Source organism: Labrus bergylta, chromosome 12, assembly GCF_963930695.1.
Source record: "Labrus bergylta chromosome 12, fLabBer1.1, whole genome shotgun sequence".
Taxonomy (NCBI): domain Eukaryota; kingdom Metazoa; phylum Chordata; class Actinopteri; order Labriformes; family Labridae; genus Labrus; species Labrus bergylta.
In genome coordinates, this window is record NC_089206.1 from 21,114,034 (window position 1) to 21,132,484 (window position 18,451).

Sequence of the window (18,451 nt, forward strand, 5' to 3'; positions counted from 1 at the left end):
GTCGCCGCGTCTTTTACTTCCTGTTTGAAAACAAAAAATAAACTTCATTCATGCAGCACTTGTCTTCACAAGGTTACATTGATATAAAGGAAAAGGATTAAAAAAAAGACTTGAGTTGGGGCGTCGGTGGTGTAGTGCTTGGTGCGGGCGCCCCGTGTGCGGGGGCTGTTGTCCTACAGGTGGTTGGCCCGGGTTCAGGTCTGACCTTTGACCCCTTTCCCGCGTGTTGTTCCTCACTCTCTCCCTCTCTGTTCTTTTTGACTCTTTCCTCCGTCTTGTCTCTCAAATGAAGACAAAACGCCCCCAAAATACGATCTTAAAAAAACACGAGTTTAAAGACGAATACAGATCGCAGATCATTTAAGAATTCCTAAAACGTTCAAATGAAGCGTGTGAGAAAGTCAGTGTGTTTATGAGTGATGACACAATACAAACAGATACTGAAGGCGTCTCCTCTCAGTGTAAATAAAAACCCTCTAAGATGAACATGAAGCTAATTGTGACGATTCAAACCGTCATGAAGGAGGATTCAGTGCTGTAGCTGTTGCATAGTTTCAGGTGTGTTATGAAGGCGCTATTTGTGACCTGGTACGCACGCGTTTGAGTCGGTCCCAGCCTTCAGAAAAGAATATCATGTTTGTGATTGTGACAAATCTCCAGCGAGAACACAACAGGACTTGTTCCCTCTGCTGTGACAGTGTTTGAAATCATCAGATAACGGCTCGGGATGAAACAGTTTGAGGAGCAGAGGGGAGGAAACGTCAAGCTGTGGTCCTCCTCCTCCTCCCCCTCCCCCTCCTCCTCCTCCTCCGTCGTCCTGCATGAATAAAAGTCTGCAGGTCTCCTCGAGTCCGTCCACACAGACAGGATGCACTCCTCATCAGCCCGACCACAAACTCTGAAGGTAAGATCACCATTCACACTTTTTCATTTCTCTGAACGTGGGATCAGGAGGAAGTTTCTGCAGCAGCTGTTTAGTTACAACAACACAACAACAACTTGTTACTGAAGGCTACAAATATTATGTTGTTTCTGAACATTTTCTGGTCGTTGTGTCCTCGCTGGACTTTCCTGTAACATTTAACGACATAACATTTTAGAGGAAACTTTGAAGGAGAGAATTAACAGAAGACGGAGCTCTGACAGTGAAGGGTAGTTAAGATTTTAAACACTGTCAGTCAAAAGAACGTTCAGCTTCAGAACTGCCGTGCTCATGATTTCTGACAGTTTATAACCAAAACCAGAGCCGGTGTTACGCTGAGAAATGCATCCCTGCAGAGAACTGCATGCACCTCACAGGACAATGCACAAATATAGCAGACACAATTTTAACATTACCATGTTTTGCATCCACTCTTAAATCTCCACTACGGACACTTGTGAGTCAAACACTGTGCAGGTCATAATCACACAGGCTGAAGAAAGTCTGCAGGACAATGAGGACAATTCATGTTTATTCAGTGTCAACTTAAATTAAAATAAACACAAACATCAACATTAAAATCATTTTTTTAGTTCTTTACTGCACTAAACTGTTTCCCAAACCGCTTGAACATCAGCAGAAATCCTCCTTCTGTATTCTCATGACTAACTTCAATTAGAAGTTGTACTTCTTGATCACTGTCATGTTTGTGAGCTGTGTTTTTTTTATGTATCTTTGGGAGTGTTTTTAATGTTTTCATCATTTTCAAAGCGGGGGTCCTGACACCGTGGTGGGGGTCACATGTAGGGAAAAGGGGGTGTGGCTGCACAGACTCACATTATTATTCATGTCTTCATGTTGAGCTCTGACAGGCAGAACTGTTGTTGTTGTTGTTGTTGTTTCCTCACAGAGTCTCTTCTTCTTCTCCTTCTCCAGGTGTGGTGTGTCCGGGTGTGCATGTTCTACTCCACCATATGTCTGTCCGGCTGGCCGCTCTCCTCAGAGGCCGCCAGACTCCGCTGTGGAACCGACCTCCTCAGTGACCTCATATTCGTGTGCGGCGATCGGGGAATCTATTTGGGTGAGTCTAGTTTTTTTTTATTTTGCTTACACGAGACCTAAAAAGCTGCTTATGAGATTTTTCTCTGTTGGAGCGACAGGACAGTGGATAGTGTCTGTAAAACAGGGAGAGAGTGTGAGTGGGGAATGATGGGCTGCAAAGGTGCCACAGGTCGAATTCAAACCTCGGCTTGAGTGTACATGAGGCATGCAAACTAACCGCTAGGCCAATGACGCCCCTGAGATTTGAATTTTCATGCACACAAGCAGAAACTGAAGCTTCACTCAGACATCAGATGTACTTTATTTATCCCTGCAGGTGATTGTAAATGTATATTTTTTTTAACAATATGTTTATTGAGTTTTAAACATTTTTCCAAGACACACAATTACAATTAAATAAATTGTAAGGGAAAAAAAATATATATATACACATGCACATATATACACATTTATAAAATAAGGGGGGAAAAGGAAAATATAATAATACAAAATAAAATAAAAATTAATTACAAAATGTTGCAAAATTATTACTGTCAGTATCAAATAAAAATAACCAAAGGGAGTACATTGCCATAGATGATTTGTCAATCACAAATATTCTGCCCGAGAACAGTTTCTGCAAAAATGACCACAATTACAGACATTGCCAACTCTTTACCAGGCAAGCTCAAAATATGTGACAGATCTTTATGCCGAAGAAAATTAATATATAGGCCCCTGATATCGTCAAGTAATTCTTGTTTGTCTTTAAGTGTATATGTTATCTTTTCCAGAGACATTTCATTAAACCATCGTGTAATACTCAGCCTCCCACTGTTTCTCCATGTTAATGCTATTGTTCTTTTAGCATGCAATATGCAGAGGTCTACAAAGACCCGTTCTCTGCGGGTCATATTACGTCATGTTGGGTAGATACCTAGAAGAAAAAACGTAGGTTCTACAACTAATTGAAATGATAAAAACTCCTGCATTACACGTCCAACTTCATCCCAAAATTATTTAATTTTGTAAACGTATATTTTAAAGTTATATACAGATAACTCGCTCTGAAAATATAGTATAAAGTATAATATAAACATTCATTGGCAATCTAATACTGACTGTTGCACGTGTTAGAGTCTGTCTCATATCATGCAGGCTGATATCTATCAGGCTCTGCTTCTTACATAACGAGAGAGGAAATAATTAAAAACACAAGCTCTAAATACTGAACTTCTATCTTGTTTGAGCAGAAACGCAGATTAATAATATTCTCTCCGATGTAGATGTTATTAAATATGACAAAGAAAGCAGATTGTAATGAATGTTATCGAGGTTATTCTACCCTGAGGGTGAAATCTTTACTCTGCAGCGGAGGGGCCACAGATATCTCAGATATGGTCACGGTCAAGGTGTCCACATGAACACACGGCGGTAACTGAGAGCGAGTTATCAACCCCTCCAACAACAAACACATCCCGACCAGTCACAACAATATTCATCCGCACTGCAGGGCGGAGCCAAAAAACCTTTAACTCCAACAAAATCTCATTTAAAATCGATTTTGATCACCGCGGTTCAGCTTTAAACACAAATCTGTAACATCCTACAGGAAGACAGGTGCAGCCGTCTCACCTTCTTTCTCTTAGAGATTTACCCACAAAGCCCTTTCACTCAGTAACTTTTCCCCCCGCTCTGACCAAGGCCGACTCCTCCGTGTGCTATCAGAGCGCCCGGGCTGTTAATCCTCCAACATGGCGGCGCACTCCCTGTACACAGCGCCTCGGTGTGTGATAGCTTTGTTTTAAAAACGCTGCTCATATAAGAACGCAGCAGAGCTTCATATTCATGACAAATTATCACTTCAGTGTTTGGATGAATTTAGTATCCACGGTAACCCGCACCCCCCCTCGCTTTTGTGCAGGTGTGAAAACTTTAAAACAGGGGAACATGATTCAGAAGCTTCACAAAGGATACTTAGATGTGTGGACTTAGGGAGTCCTGACATTTTGATTGGTGGACGACCTCTACTTACACAGCAGATAATTGCAAATAGGTCGAGGGAAGACACTTGATGTCCCCTTTAATGTGCATACATTCATTGTGCATTATTAAGTAAAACATTTTTAATATTTCTGTCTCACCCTCCATGTTTTCATTTGAGTGTCTTCACCAAGCTCTAAAGAAAGACAGAGTCTGATATCTGATGTTGTAACTTATCATTTAGTATTTGCCTACTTGCACATAGCTCTGCACATATATAGATTTATTTCTCGTTTACTGCACATAGTTCTGTTTACATCTGTTAGTCCGATCACTGTCCACTTATATCTACTCTTTTTATATTTTGTATTTTAAGTTAAGTTTAAACTTTAAGTTGTATTTAAATTGACACTTTATATTTAGGTTTAAAATGTCTCGTCTACTTCCACTGTTGTTAATGTACTGCTCTGTGTGCCTTTGAATTGCCCCCCCAGGGACAAATAAAGTTTTTTTGAATTGAATTGAATTGACGTTTCCCTCTCTGCAGGCAAGGGGACGTGGTCCGGTTACGGCGCTCGGCCCCGGGGAAAGGGGATCGCCGACAAGTGCTGTGGACCTTCAGGCTGTGAACTTCAGCACCTGGAGTTGTACTGCGCCAAACCAAAGAGCCCACCGCACACCACAGCGTATCCATCCACAACAACAACAACAACAACGACAACAACGACAGCAGCTCCTCAAACAACCACAGAGCCGGACACGGTAAGACCCCGACCTCATCAACACCGCTCGGTCTTTTAACCTTTAGAGGAGTCAGGGCTGTCAAATGCATCTCTGAAACGTGGGGGCAAGTTGAGTGGGATGAGAAGTTTTGTATTAATAACAGATGTATACACTACAGGCCGGGGTTTGTGGGCTGTAGCGTTTCTGTCAGCTTTAGAATCAGTGGATGTGTGCAGAAGATCCAGGGAGGAGGCAGAACCAATTGAAACAGACCAAACCTGACATGCATCAGTAAATGTCCACACAAAGAGAGACCAGATCTGAAAGTGGCCACAAGACCGCATGTCAATAAAGAGTGACCCTCCAATGTTAAAATGTAGCCCAACACTTGAGTCTGATCTCAAGTCTTTATTGGTTTTTAAAGCAGCAAAGAAGGTTTTTCAGGATGTTTCAGTTTGCTTACTTAACTTTAACCAAAGGCGGACACTCTGCCGGTTTTTAAAAGCATGCCGCGTTCAGGGAGCAAAAGATAAGCAACAGGCTGACCTTAGGCTTCAGGCGGCCATGTTGCTATCTTAACAATAACACTGTCTTTGTTAGACGGTGGTTAGCCTCTACTTGGAGGCTAAAGACTTCTTGGACCTGGTTACTTCCAAATTTGTTGCTGTTTTTGGTTTTATCTACGTCAGCTGTGAACTTCTTCAACATCTTCTTTCAGTTAGCTTCTAGCTTCAGTTTGTTGACGCACAAAGTAGTCCTGACAACTCACTAATAAATAGACATCAACTCAGTTCTTCTTCTTCTGCAATCTTAAAGGAGCAGTATGTAACTCTGACACCTAGAGTTTAAAATGGGTACTGCAGTTCAAATTCAAAACACTGGAGAGATGTAATCACATAATTTAAGAAGAAGGGCAAGATGTTTGGGTAAAATAAGGACTTACACATGTATAGGACAGGGTCGGGAAAGAGATGAAATGTACTGCGTTGTCCACAAGGGGCGCCAAAGTCTACATGAACCAAAAGTTCCTCACAAGAGTTTCCATTCCAGCTAGCATAAAGAGCTGAAATCTGATTTGAAATTTTTTAATTTATGCATTTAAAGACTGAGTGCTGTTTTAAATGCAAAGATATTTTCCGGCAGAACATATTAAAACAATAAATTGTGAGAGTTGTGACTTCTAACCTGAAGTAAACCCATAATAAAGTCGAGATCTGGGATAAATCCGAGCCCTCACTAAGGGCCAAGGCTACCTGCTCCAGCCAAACTCCCTGTCCTTGAATCTTCTCTTTATCCTCTTTGTCTCGCAGGCACAGCAGCTGTTCCAAACGCTTTATCAGAAGAGACTTGTGGAGCACCTCGGGGCTCCCAACAGCCCCAAAAGAGACGCGTACAGAAAGAAAACAAAGACTTCTTCCAGAGGGAAAAGCAAAGCTTCATCGTCACGCAGGAGGACGAGCACGACCAGCGTGTCTTCTTCACCCTCCAGGAGTCCTCTTGAAAGACCGACCAGATCTGGATCCTGACTTCAAACTGGATCTTTGTAAGGACTGGACTTATCGCAGCAGGTCTCAAAAGACGAGACGCTTACAGCCGAAATACAAACTCAGAGAAACTCTCCTCTAAAGTCGGCATCACAAACACATTTGGAAGGAAACAAAAAGCGTCCATATTGGAGGTCTGATCCCCGCCTCTGGATTACTCGCTCTTTGGTTCTCAGTGTAATCTCTCACTGAGGCGTTCTGTTATCTGACTTTAAGTAGCAACACTTGTACGATACGACTCTCTAACGATGTTCCATAAAGACTGTTAAATAATGAACAACCTAGAATATCACAATGTTTTCTATCCCAGTGCTGATGTGGAAAAACAGGCCGGACTCTTGCTGCTGATGCTTTTGTGGGAACACAAAAAGTCTCTTCAATCCTGCAGCACATCTCGCTACAATCCAAAAAATCTATTAACTAAAACTAGCACAAAGTGACTCCACCTACTCTCCTGCATTAAACACGCTCATACAGTCAGCACGAGCTGCGTTCATCAGCAGCTACGATGCGTCCTTTACTCAAGTGTCCACATGACAACAAAGACATGGTGTCGTCCATGGTGCAGGGCGGTTAACACGACCTGCAGAGAAAAGAAGATGACCACAAGGTTTCCAAGCTATGGTCTTTGCAGAAGCATGAATGTTACACTTTTAGTGTCAGTGTAGGCTTGTCTGCGTTCCCTTGCTGCTGTTTGTAGGCATTCCATAAGTCCTTGAGTCCTTGAGTCCTTGATTCCTTGAGTCCTGCAGGAAGTGACGCAAGGTGACAGCAGCAGGTGCAGCGTGATAACACGCCCCCTCTGCAGGTTAGCGTGCTAATAAAACACGTAGCTAATGGTATCAGTCCCTCGGGTAGTTTTGTTCATGAGACGTTTGTTCTCCCTAACGGTGACCACATCATGCAGGCGTTTAATATTCTTCTGTGTGACATCACGTCTCGTTTTCTCCTTCGTGGAACAGAACCCGGTATCGTCAAGTCTCAAACTGACTTTCATGATAATCTGAACGTAACTTACTGCAGGGTGGTTTCTTTTGTTTCTGATGTATTTAAAGAACTAACTGTGTATTTTTTTGTAACATGTTTTAACCCTTTAAGGTTGTTGTGATGAAACGGTTTCTTTGCATTTATTTAAGAACATTAACATTCCTTTAAATGTCGTGTAGCTCCTCTGTTCACTTTTTCTTTTAGCTCCTTTTTGGGTCTCCTCCATCTCCTCCTTCCAGTGCCTGGATGTTTAGCTGCTAAATTCACTTTTTTGCATCGTATTTATTTATTTGAAACATATCTTAAAAAGAACAAAGTAGAACATAAAGCGACCAGCTCCGTCAGCGTACTTCCTGTAAGGACTGATTCATGCAGTACAGTTTGTTTTGTAAATGTTCGCATCCTGACGTCCTGTGATGTGAACTTTGTTTGCTGAAGATGTTTTCTAACCTGTTGTTGTTTTTGTTGTTGTATTTATAATTTACGTAAATGTGAAGCCTGTGACGTTTAAAAACACTTTATTCTGCATTTCTTGAGACATGTTTTTGAGCACTTTTTAACCTCCTGTAGCTGGACAGCGTGCGTTTGTGGAGAAAGATCTTCATGAGTTTGTGCCGTCTGATTGTTGAGACGCCTGCTCCACTTTCAGTGTTTTTTATCTGAAGTGTGATGTTTCTTATTTTATATTTTGTTTCTGACGTATTTTTCATAAAACACTTTGAATGCATTCGCTATTTATTTCACTCTTTGAGAAAATATGACTTTAATAAATATTTAAACTTCATAACTGTTTGTGACGTTCATTTTGTAATCGCTGGATTTTCAGTTTCTGCAGCTCTTCTTCTTCTTTCTTCTTCTTCTCTCAACTGTGTGTTTGTTTTAAATTCCAGAAGCTCGCATCAATATTGAACACATCTTTTATTGTGGCTTCAGTGTCATCATAAACAGCTGACTCACTTTACTCTGGCATAAAAGCAGTTGTCCTTCAGAGGCCGCTCGTAGAGTCCTGAAGGCCGTCTCAGATCTGCGCTGAGCCCCGATAATGAGAACTACTCCTCTGCTTAATCAGCAGTAAAGTGGACAGTGTGTTAAAGGTAACCAGAGTTCAGGGGTCCCTGTGATGTTTTCTGAAGCGTGCTAACTTAACGCTGGAATGCAGCAGAAGTTCCAACCAGCCTGCTCACAGCTGTGCGGGTGCAGAGCAGATTTAGGACAGGATATTTGGGAGGATTGGAGAGGGACACGGTCAGGACTGCAGGGCAGAGGTGGCACAGCTGATTCTTCAGGCTGCAACATGGAAGTCTGCAGAAGATGAGTGCAATCAAATCCTTTTGTTTACATTTCAAACTGCAATCACTGATAACTGCTCGTATTAATGTAGAAGTGTAGAATGTAGAAGTGCAGAAGGCTGTGTGCATTATAATACACTCGGGCATGTCCAGACTTTTAGACTGGGGGGGTAAGTGGAGGCGCTGACTCTTTCAGGGGTGGCCTGAACATGCAAACTCCACACAGAGAGGCTCCTGTCAGACGGGGAATCGAACCAGGAAAGGCCGTGCATTAATTGTTCTACAAAACAACAAAAACACAATTCGATCACCATAAACTCAGTGTAACACATTTCACTGGTCTTTAGTCCAAAACAAACTAACTGACTGTTCACTCCATCACGTCCAGGTCACATTTGGTACGTTCCCTTTCCCCCAAAGATCCCGTCGTTTGTAAATTTTGAGACCGGTAAAAGAGTTTCACATCTTGTAATTGTGTTTTATAAGTCTTACATTTCTTTTGTCTTTGGTTAAAGAGTTTTGCTTTTGTCATTTTGTTTTTTATAAAATGTTTAAATATTTTCCAAAATGGAAATTTGGCTCAAGCTTTACAAAACCTCTCGATCCCTGTGACGGGTCTCTTCTCAGGCAGGAAGCCGATTCTGGCCTTTTGGACTCCACAACAAAGTAACAGCTGTTCACCGTGAGCTCGATAAGATCCAGCAGGGAGAGATTTCTCCTTGTGGCGGCTAACGTCACAGTCTGATAGTGATTCACTCCCATCTCCTCCTGTGCAGCGCTCGTCTAAAGCCCCCCCTCCAATCCTCCCCCACTCCCCCCCACCTCCAATTCTCATGGCCGTGAGCGAGCTGTTGTTGTCGGCCTGAAAAGTTAAACGTAACACTGGAAACATTTTCAACACGATACAACTTCCACGACGTTGACAAAAATACAGTAGCTGTTTTCTGAAGTGTCACCGACGCTGGATTTACACGATGTGCAGAAACATTTACATTTGCTGCTTTTCTGCAGCGACCGCTCTTTTTCTATCGTCTGTTTCAGCAGAAAGTGTCGAGTTAAAGGTACAAACACACCTTTCATGCAGACTTCAAGGTTTCCTTTTTTTATGTGATTCTGACCGAGATGCATTCGCTGTTATCGCTGCACAAAGACGATGATTAAACAGTCAGAGAGTCTGTTATTATAAAGCATGAACTCTCACCTACAGGGCCCCGGCTGCTGTCACTCACCTGGTGAAATGACATCAAGGCTTTAGGTTATGCAGAATCAATGGTATCAGCTACCACCTCATCCAGAAACTCATTTTTTTTATGACTTAATTATCCAGCTAATGAATTAGCCTTGTGCACACACTTCATACATTTGATAACTTTGTTTTTTGCTAACCCCTCGCTCCTCTGCAGCTCCCGTCTCTAATGCAAATATTGACACTTCTGCCTCTTAGCAAACAACATCATGTCAAACTGCAGGCTTCACAACAGCTGTCCACTCTTTGTATCGTCTATAGAAGAGTATACAGCTCTTGTGTAACGTCGTATTTTGATGTCACTAAGTCCCAGAAACACCAAACAAACATCTGAATTTAGCACAGAAGAATGCCAAATGTAAAACGGCAGAGTCATGTTTATTACTATTGTTACGGCTGTATGTTTCTCCTGTGCTGTTTGTCCCTTCTCACTTCCTGTTGTCTCCAGCCCAGGTGAAGCCACTAATTGCACAACGAGGCGCACCTGGCCTCAGAGCTGGCTGCAGGAAAAGGAGGCATTTGGAGTTGGGACTGCTGTGCCTCTCAATATAAGAATAATAATAATAATAATAAACTTTATTTATAAAGCACTTATCAAAACCAACTTCACAAAGTGCTTTACAGAAAAAATAATAAATCCCAACAGTCAAATACACAACAATAAACTCCTATTAAAAGCATGAAAAATAAAACAACAGTGCAGCAATCATCCAATTAACAAAGAAAAGAGAAACAACCGAGACAAAGATTGGCTAAAGTTAACAGTAAAACAAATAAAACATCATGGATGAAATAAGGATTATAAGAAGGTACTTACGATAAAAATGTGTTTCTAAAAGTGATTTAAAAGAAGATACTGATGTAGCCAGTCTGAGATCCTCAGGCAGGTCGTTCAAGTCGGGGATTGTCTGTTGTGTTTTGTCGTTAGTTTTGATCTTTGTTATCGTTTAGTTTGTTGTAATAGTAATAAATCCCTTTGTCTTGACTTTTGTTAAGGTGTTTAATGTGTTTTACTGGGTTAATTTGTCGATTGTTGTTAGCCCCATAGGGCCGCTTTCTGGTCGAGCGTAACACTATGCACATCTGTCTGCACGTGTAGATCACCTTTCTAAAGCATGCACATCAGCCTGTATTCCGCGTGCACATGTGTGGTCTGGTGAGTCTTGAATCTATGCTAGTGTACCTACGCACTTAGCCTGACGTGCGCCTCCTCAATTGTATAACTACACACCGAAGCAATGCAACCCTGATAGACTGTGATTGGTCCACTGCGTCGCATCGTATTTCCTTTATTTACAACATTTCCAGCATTCCAGCCACCGTTTTCAAAACTCTGCCAAAGGAGGAACGCTCCAAGCCTGTAAGATCAACCGCTGCTCAAGATTCATTAGCGGGAGCGCCGATAGCCTAGCTGTTACATCTCCGACCCGGTGTTTACGCCGTCTGATTTATGTTGAGCTCCCTCTAGAGGAATCCTGCAGTAACACGCGTTGTGTGTGAACATTTACGTTCATTATATATTTGATCCTTAAGCCTCGTCATGTGGCAAAGCTCGTAAACTGATGGGAGTGAAACTGAGATTTGTTAATGTGTCAGTAAAATGTTTTTGGCTTCACTTCAAGATCATGCAAATCTGAAATCTGAGACTTACAGTTAAACGAGATGAACCCAAACACTGAATCTTTCTCTGACTTCTCTTTCTGCTGAGCTTGCACTAAAAGGCTCTCCTGCTTTCTGTTTTGATTCGAGCAGAGTCTCCACAGGTGGATTCTCCTCTGCCTCTCTGTGTCCTATCTCTCCGTCAAGGCTGCTGCAGGATCTGAATGCTCCCTTTTTTTATCAGCAGGTGTGTACCTGCAGCACAGCAGCTGCTGACACAGAAAACAAGCGGCAGAAAGAAAAACACCAATGTCTGACAAAATGACTTACAATACAAACATTTACAAATGACAGTTCAGACTTTGTTTGTTTTTTTAAATCAAAATAAATGTGTTCACAGCAAAAGCCTGTTGAGCTTCTGTTGTTAAACACACGATTACATAACTTCTCTTTACGCTCAGTTTGATTTACCGTTCTCTCTCTAACTTTGTAGAGCTTTTCAGGCTTTGTTTCTTTGTTTTTGCCCCCTTAATTATTGTTTAGAGATTTATTTTTGGGGCTTGTTATGTCTTCATTGGAGAGACAGGACGAAGAGAGAGAGATAGAGAGAGAGAGTAAGCCAATTACACCCAACCTATTATCCAGTATAGCAATGGACTACAGATGGAATGTAGCTTTCAGCCAAATCTGATGCGCCCATCTCTTTGTTTATTGCAAACATTTAATGTAAGTGCACATTGTCCTTTTAAATAGACAAACTAAACTAAGTAGCGTGTGGGAATGTGGGAACAAAGGGTTTGATTTTGGTTAATTTTGAGAATTTTTTTAGAAAAATCTTAGAAATGTGGGAACATAGGGCTGACCCCGTGCAAACTAACCACTAGTCCAGTGGTTCTCAACTGGTGGGTTGGGACCCAAAAGTAGGTCTTGGAGCTGTTTTCAATGGGTCGCGACGCGTGTGTCAAAAAGTCTGTAATGCACTTTTTAAACATGTTTTTTGGTTTAACTTCTCACTTCAGTGACATGTTTTGTACCGACTGAGATCCAAACTGCACAATTTTTCAGTAAACAAATCTGATTTTCGAAAAAATATCAGAAATTTCTGTCGCTGTTTTTCATAAAGGAGTTAGAGTTGGGTCCTGAGGATTGACACTGCACTAGTCCACCAGCGCCCCAGTGCCCCCTATTCACACATCACACCCTGAATACACACGCAACACAATAAAATAATACAGGTAAAGGTGGAAGTGGAGATTTCATCTTAAAATGTCTGTTTCTAAATAAGTTGGAACGTCTAATGATGCTTAACAGGTAAAATTTTACAGATGATTTTTTTCTGAGGATATCTTGAAATAATTTGCTTCCTGGTCTTATTCAGGTAAACATGGCTTCCATAAGTAATGAGATTTATTTTTTAGTAGTAATGAGACCTCTACATGTACTAAGATGTGAGTTTTTGCAGTGTAGTTTAAATGTTTGCACATCACACACGACTCACATCCAGAATTCATCGTGGGTAACTCCACCATGTTCTTTGTCTTTCGTGCACTTTTTTAAATGTATCATAAAAACGATTGAATTTAAATCTCCTGCGTGGTCACGTTTGTGGAGCCTCTCGGTGTCGGCTCAGCTCAGAGATAAGATCTGATCTGATGCCACACTTTGTTCCTCACACAGACTGCAGTGTACTCGGTCTGTCGTGTCTGTAGCGCTGGACGGAGCGCGCTTATCTGCTGTGTTCATGTTTGATTCAGTCAGTGGGAAAAACCGGCGCTCGTGTAACCAAAAGACACCTGCTCAGCTCTGCAGCGGTGAAAACACAGCTGAGGGAGAGTGTGGTGTTCAGGCCTGTTGGAGCTGAACACACAGTGTGTGTGTCGACTGTAACAATAACAACAATAATAGAAAAAAATTATAGTGTGGCATTTTTTTGTCAGGAAAAAAAAAAAGTTAAAATGTAAAGATATCCCAGAGAGACGGTTCACCAAAAAACTCAGAAACGATTCGATGGATGGGAAAGAACTACAAAACAGTGCAGCGTCAAACCAAACATGCTAAATGCACGGATAAGGAGGAACTAAACCTCGGCTGACTTGAAACTAAATAGTCAACAAGACCCGAGAAACACAAAACAACACAGTGGCTGCCATGGAGACCTGAAAGATAGGTTGACCATAAACGTCCCGATGTGACTGGGACCGTCACATGTGATGTCCCACTTTTGAAACAGTCCCAGTTCCGGTTTTAACCAACCAAAACAACACACTGTGCTAACAACCCTGATCTGTCTGTAAAAACATCAATCAACGCTGTTGTTTTAACCAACAGAAAAACATCTCTAATACACCACAGGTCACAGGTACCTGCTGCGTAACGACAGGTAGGCGAGCCGTCAAGCTGAACAGGAAGTCGGAGCTGTATTTTTTTTTTAAATAAATCTCTGAACTCTTTGACCGTGGCTTTGTGCTGGGGCAGCAGTAGCTGCAGTCAGTAGGGACTAGGGTTGGGATGGTTGTCGGTTCAAGTCCCGGTGCTGACTAAATCTGGAAATTGGTCTGGTCGCTGGAGAGAAGCCAGGTCACTTCCTGACTACTGCAGAGGGGTCCTTGAACCCCCACCAAGCTCAGGAGCGCTCGCTGTGTGCAGCCCCCCCCCACTCTGACATCATCATGTCCACAAGATCCTGTTTGTGCAAGTGTGTGTTTCAGTCTGTGTGTGTGTTTCAGTCTGTGTGTGTGTTTCAGTCTGTGTGTGTGTTTCAGCCTGTGTGTGTGTTTCAGCCTGTGTGTGTGTTTCAGTCTGTGTGTGTGTTTCAGTCTGTGTGTGTGTTTCAGTCTGTGTGTGTGTTTCAGTCTGTGTGTGTGTGTTTCAGCCTGTGTGTGTGTTTCAGTCTATGTGTGTTTCAGTCTGTGTGTGTGTTTCAGTCTGTGTGTGTGTGTTTCAGTCTGTGTGTGTGTTTCAGTCTATGTGTGTTTCAGTCTGTGTGTGTGTGTTTCAGTCTGTGTGTGTGTGTTTCAGCCTGTGTGTGTGTTTCAGTCTATGTGTGTTTCAGCCTGTGTGTGTGTTTCAGTCTGTGTGTGTGTGTTTCAGCCTGTGTGTGTGTGTTTCAGCCTGTGTGTGTGTGTTTCAGCCTGTGTGTGTGTGTTTCAGTCTGTGTGTGTTTGTAGCATGTTCAGCAACAGAGCGCAAACTTCAATTTCTCCTGGCAAGATTAATAAAGTATATCTTCTTCTTCTATTTTCAACAATAGCATACAGATTGTGATAAGAGCCTGAGTACAAAGTTAAGATTATGAACATGTAAACACACAGATGATTACAGAGTGAGACAAAGAGAAATCTTCCCTTACATTTTGTCTTCTGACCTCCTTTTATCCGACACTTTTCTCTGTACAGTAACAAAGAAATCAAATATTCAGACTGCTGCAAGAAATATTCATCTTCTCGTCCTAAAACACATTTCCCCTTCTGTCAGACTGGAAGAACTGCGGACTGTTTCAGCTCAGATTTCTAGTCTCCATCTTTGCCTGAGTAGAAAACTAAATATTTGAAGAACTACAAAAAGAGAAATCAGCTTTGAAACATGTGCACAGTCGACATTATTGAGCACGAATCTTTATTCAAAGTTTTGTCTGTTTTTTTCAGCCGCTTGCATTCATGCCAAAGTGCAGAGCTGAAGACATGCGGGGCAGTGAGGCGTGGATGTAGCCATTTGCTTGCAGTGCATCCTGGGACATGTAGGCACTGCCTCCCCAGCTCTTCGTAAAAACTCTTGTTGGTATCTACTTTTAATTTTTTGTTAAAAACTCATATTTTATTGCATGACAGTGCAAGAAGAAGAAGTTTAGCTCTGTGAAAGCGGGCCTTACAAACAGACATTTTGCTGTGCAGCACGATTGCACAAAAAGTAAACGATGCAAAGTCGTTCCCTGTGACATAAACAAGAAGAATGATTGCGTTAGTTTTTAAAATAAGTGTCAGAATAAACATTTTCATCTTAGTTTGCCTGTCATCTTGCAAACTGTGACAGCCCTCTTGTCGAGCACCTAGATGCTCACAGATGCTCACTATAAAAACTGCCACCTCAGTCTGCTCAGAGAACCTTGTTTTGGTGCTTCATCTCTTTGCAATTTAATGTAAATATATCTGAGAAGGAGGATGAGAATCAAGTTTGTTTGTGACTGTAGGTCATATCAGAGCAGACCTGCAAAAGCATGACTTGAGACTTTTTATGAGTTCAGAGGTAAGCCTGGGCGGCTCTGGGTCAGTGGGAGAGTCGGTCGTCTCTCAATCCTATGGGTCGGGGATTCAATCCCTGCAGCAGCTGTAGGAAAGCTGACTCGGCAGAGATCTTGTGCGACACTCGAGGAACTTCTAAAAGAAAGAAAGAAAGAGGAAGACGTTAGTGTTCGTGCTGGGACATAAAATGTAAGAAACCTATATTTTCATGTTATGGACATGCAACATTTTCCTCATGTAGTGCAGGTTTATCACAGTGAACTTCTAATCATGTTGAACTTCTAATCATGTTGAACTTCTAATCATGTTGAACTTATAATCGTGTTTCTGTTTCCTTGAGCTAGAAAAAGGAATAGTATCAAACAGAAAGGTTGATAGCAGGCCGCCGTTACGCAACAGTTGAAGATTATTCAGCTGATGTGACCTACTCCACTTTGATATCAGAAGTTACATGAAGAGTTTGTATCAGTGAACTAAAGATGGGAAACGATGAGCTGGCTGTTCAGATTTAGATATGACTAAAGTCTAAAACACAGAGTTCAAGATACGAGAGAGAAGTGTGTAAACATTAGATCTTTTCAATGTTTGCTTTATTTTGATCCTTTGATTAAAAAAAGCTTTAGCTACACCAGGACTGTGTGTTGAGTTTGGCGCCCCCTGTGGATAAAAGCAATACACTGCTGTTGCAAAGATCATGATACTGCCTGTGTTTTAATATTTTTTTGAGTCGTTGAATTGCATAAGTTAAAGGTCACATATCCTCCTCCTCATCAGTTTCAATAAGTCTCAGAGCTCTTCAAAACGTGTGTGAAGTTTCTTGGTCTAAATCCACTCTGATCCTGTATTTGATCATGCCTATAAACCCCTCTATTTCAGCCCTGCTCAGAACAGGCTGTTTCTGTGTCTGTATCTTTAAATATGTAAATGAGCTGTGTCTGACCACACCCCCTCTCTGGAAGGGCTTGGGTGTACTCGGTGCTTTCTCGCTCCATGTCCTATTGTTTACGGTGAGAAGGCAGACTCAGAGGGCAGAACACCTAGCTGTGGGAGTGTCACCCACCTGGGGGAGGGGCTACTGCCCTTTGTGATGTCATGAAGGGAAAATCTCCAAACGACCTGTTTGAGCACATATTTTCTGAAAAGTGGAGCAGACAAAAGACGGAGAGGATGGACTTTTCTCATCATTGGGGGGTCTGTAGACAGACTAGAGACACATGTTAGAGTTAGAGGAACATGGGGAAGTGGATTTTAGAGAATATGTGACCTTTAAACTTTACATAAAAGTTCTTTAAACAATGCATGGCGCCGGATAGCCCAGTGGTTTTGTAGTTTCTCCATGTACAGAGGCTGTAGTCCTCATCGCCCTTTGCTGCATGTTGTCCCCCCGCTCTCTCCGCCAAAAATGTCCTGCCTGTCTTCAGCTTTCCTCTCTAATAAATTAAAATGAAACAGAATAGAAACGTGCAGTGAAGTATCACTGTTATCAAACATCTTTTATTTAAAGGGTCTGGGCCAAACTGGGCGGCGACACAAACCCAAAATATAACAAAGAAAACAAAGGAGACATTTCAGAAAACAATATCAACAAACATAAATCAACATTTAAAAACTTTTCGGCCAGATGTTCTTCTGTCAGAGGAATCTCAAATTGAGCCCTGGAGGGTCTTGCAAACACCTTCCTGAAGTGCGTGCTTCTCTGATGGTGTTTTTATCTCTTCTTCGACCTTTGCTCTCAAACATTATTAAACCTCTCAAACGTTTCCCCGGAGGCCTGAAACATCCCTCCTTTAAAGGCTCCTCCTTTGAGGCTTGTGTTTCCTTCCTTCATGTAACTCACACTTACAGAACCTCATGTCTGATTCTGTCAGCGCAGGCTGCAGGTCTCTGATGCCCTCCAGCGACGCAGCTCGACCTGCAGAGGAGGAGCAACAGGCTGCAGCTCTGCTCTCAGGAATCATGAGTTTCTTCTTGTTTTGCATTTTCTGTAAATCATGGTTCTGATTTCAGTTCCTGATTTATTTAGTCTTGTTCTTCCCTCGTGTAGCTGAACTCCCTGTGTGTGTTTTTATCTTCATGTGGGTTTAGTTTTTACTGTTTCCTGTTTTAGTTTGGAGTTTTTGTGCCTGTGTATCATGTCTTGAGTTTCTTCCTGCCTCCTTCAGTTTTGATTGGTGTCATTGTTCTCACCTGAGTTTGATTACCGAAGTGTGTATTTAATGTGTTTTGAGTTTGGAGATTTCTGCCGTACATTGCGTGATCTAAAAACTCTTACTAACATCCAAATAATCTTCTCTCTAGTTCTTGACTAAAACATCTTTTATACACAACGGGAGGAGCCGGCTGTCCCGTCCATGTAAACACGGCTCTGACAACAACACAGCCAGCGGGACTCGAGCTTCTCACTCATTGTAGACAGTCATGACTCAGAGACACATTTACACAGGATAGACTGGATTTATGATTTATTTATGTGGAACATTCTTCCTTTAATGATAATAACCTGGCTACATGTCAACATTTAACAAAGAGAGTTTTTTTTACATTTTCCTCGACCAACTTCTATCTGCAGCATGTTGTGGAGGTGTTCAGAATACACACACACACACACACACACACACACACACACACAGTCCATAGTTGCAAAACAGGTAATGATTTGCAGAATTTCCTGTTTTCTGCCAACTGAAACAACCAACAACCCTACTGAAAGTCAATATTGCACAACAACTTAAAAACCGTTTGTAAATAAAGTCGAGCTGCCAACGAGCTCACATCCAACTTTGATCTGATTTTATTTAAAACTGAAAACATGAACATTCACCAGGACGAAGCTCCGGATCCTGGGGATATTTCTATTTGTTCTAATAACTTGGAGATGG

General features: G+C 41.9%; 1 protein-coding gene across 2 annotated transcripts; it reads left to right on the forward strand.

The window, feature by feature from the left end:
* The first annotated feature begins 152 nt into the window (after window positions 1-152).
* igf3 (insulin-like growth factor 3) lies at window positions 153-7,997 on the forward strand. 2 transcript variants are annotated; one of them, XM_020630381.3, is made up of 4 exons: window positions 153-904; window positions 1,859-2,003; window positions 4,494-4,708; window positions 5,980-7,997. In XM_020630381.3, exons 1-4 carry the CDS (start codon window positions 869-871, stop codon window positions 6,193-6,195), a joined length of 612 nt encoding a protein of 203 aa, XP_020486037.2. In that variant the 5' UTR covers window positions 153-868; the 3' UTR covers window positions 6,196-7,997. The 2 variants fall into 2 exon arrangements, with proteins under 2 accessions (XP_020486037.2, XP_020486036.2); XM_020630380.3 differs by lacking the exon at window positions 153-904 and having other exon boundaries at window positions 918-2,003.
* The last annotated feature ends 10,454 nt before the right edge of the window (window positions 7,998-18,451 follow it).

Bases quoted from the DNA above. Each gene is read 5' to 3' on its own strand.
- igf3 (XM_020630380.3), top strand. From the start codon at position 1,778: ATGTTGAGCTCTGACAGGCAGAACTGTTGTTGTTGTTGTTGTTGTTTC. The intron at 2,004-4,493 runs GTGAGTCTAGTT...CCCTCTCTGCAG, and splicing joins CGATCGGGGAATCTATTTGG to GCAAGGGGACGTGGTCCGGT. The intron at 4,709-5,979 runs GTAAGACCCCGA...TTTGTCTCGCAG, and splicing joins CAACCACAGAGCCGGACACG to GCACAGCAGCTGTTCCAAAC.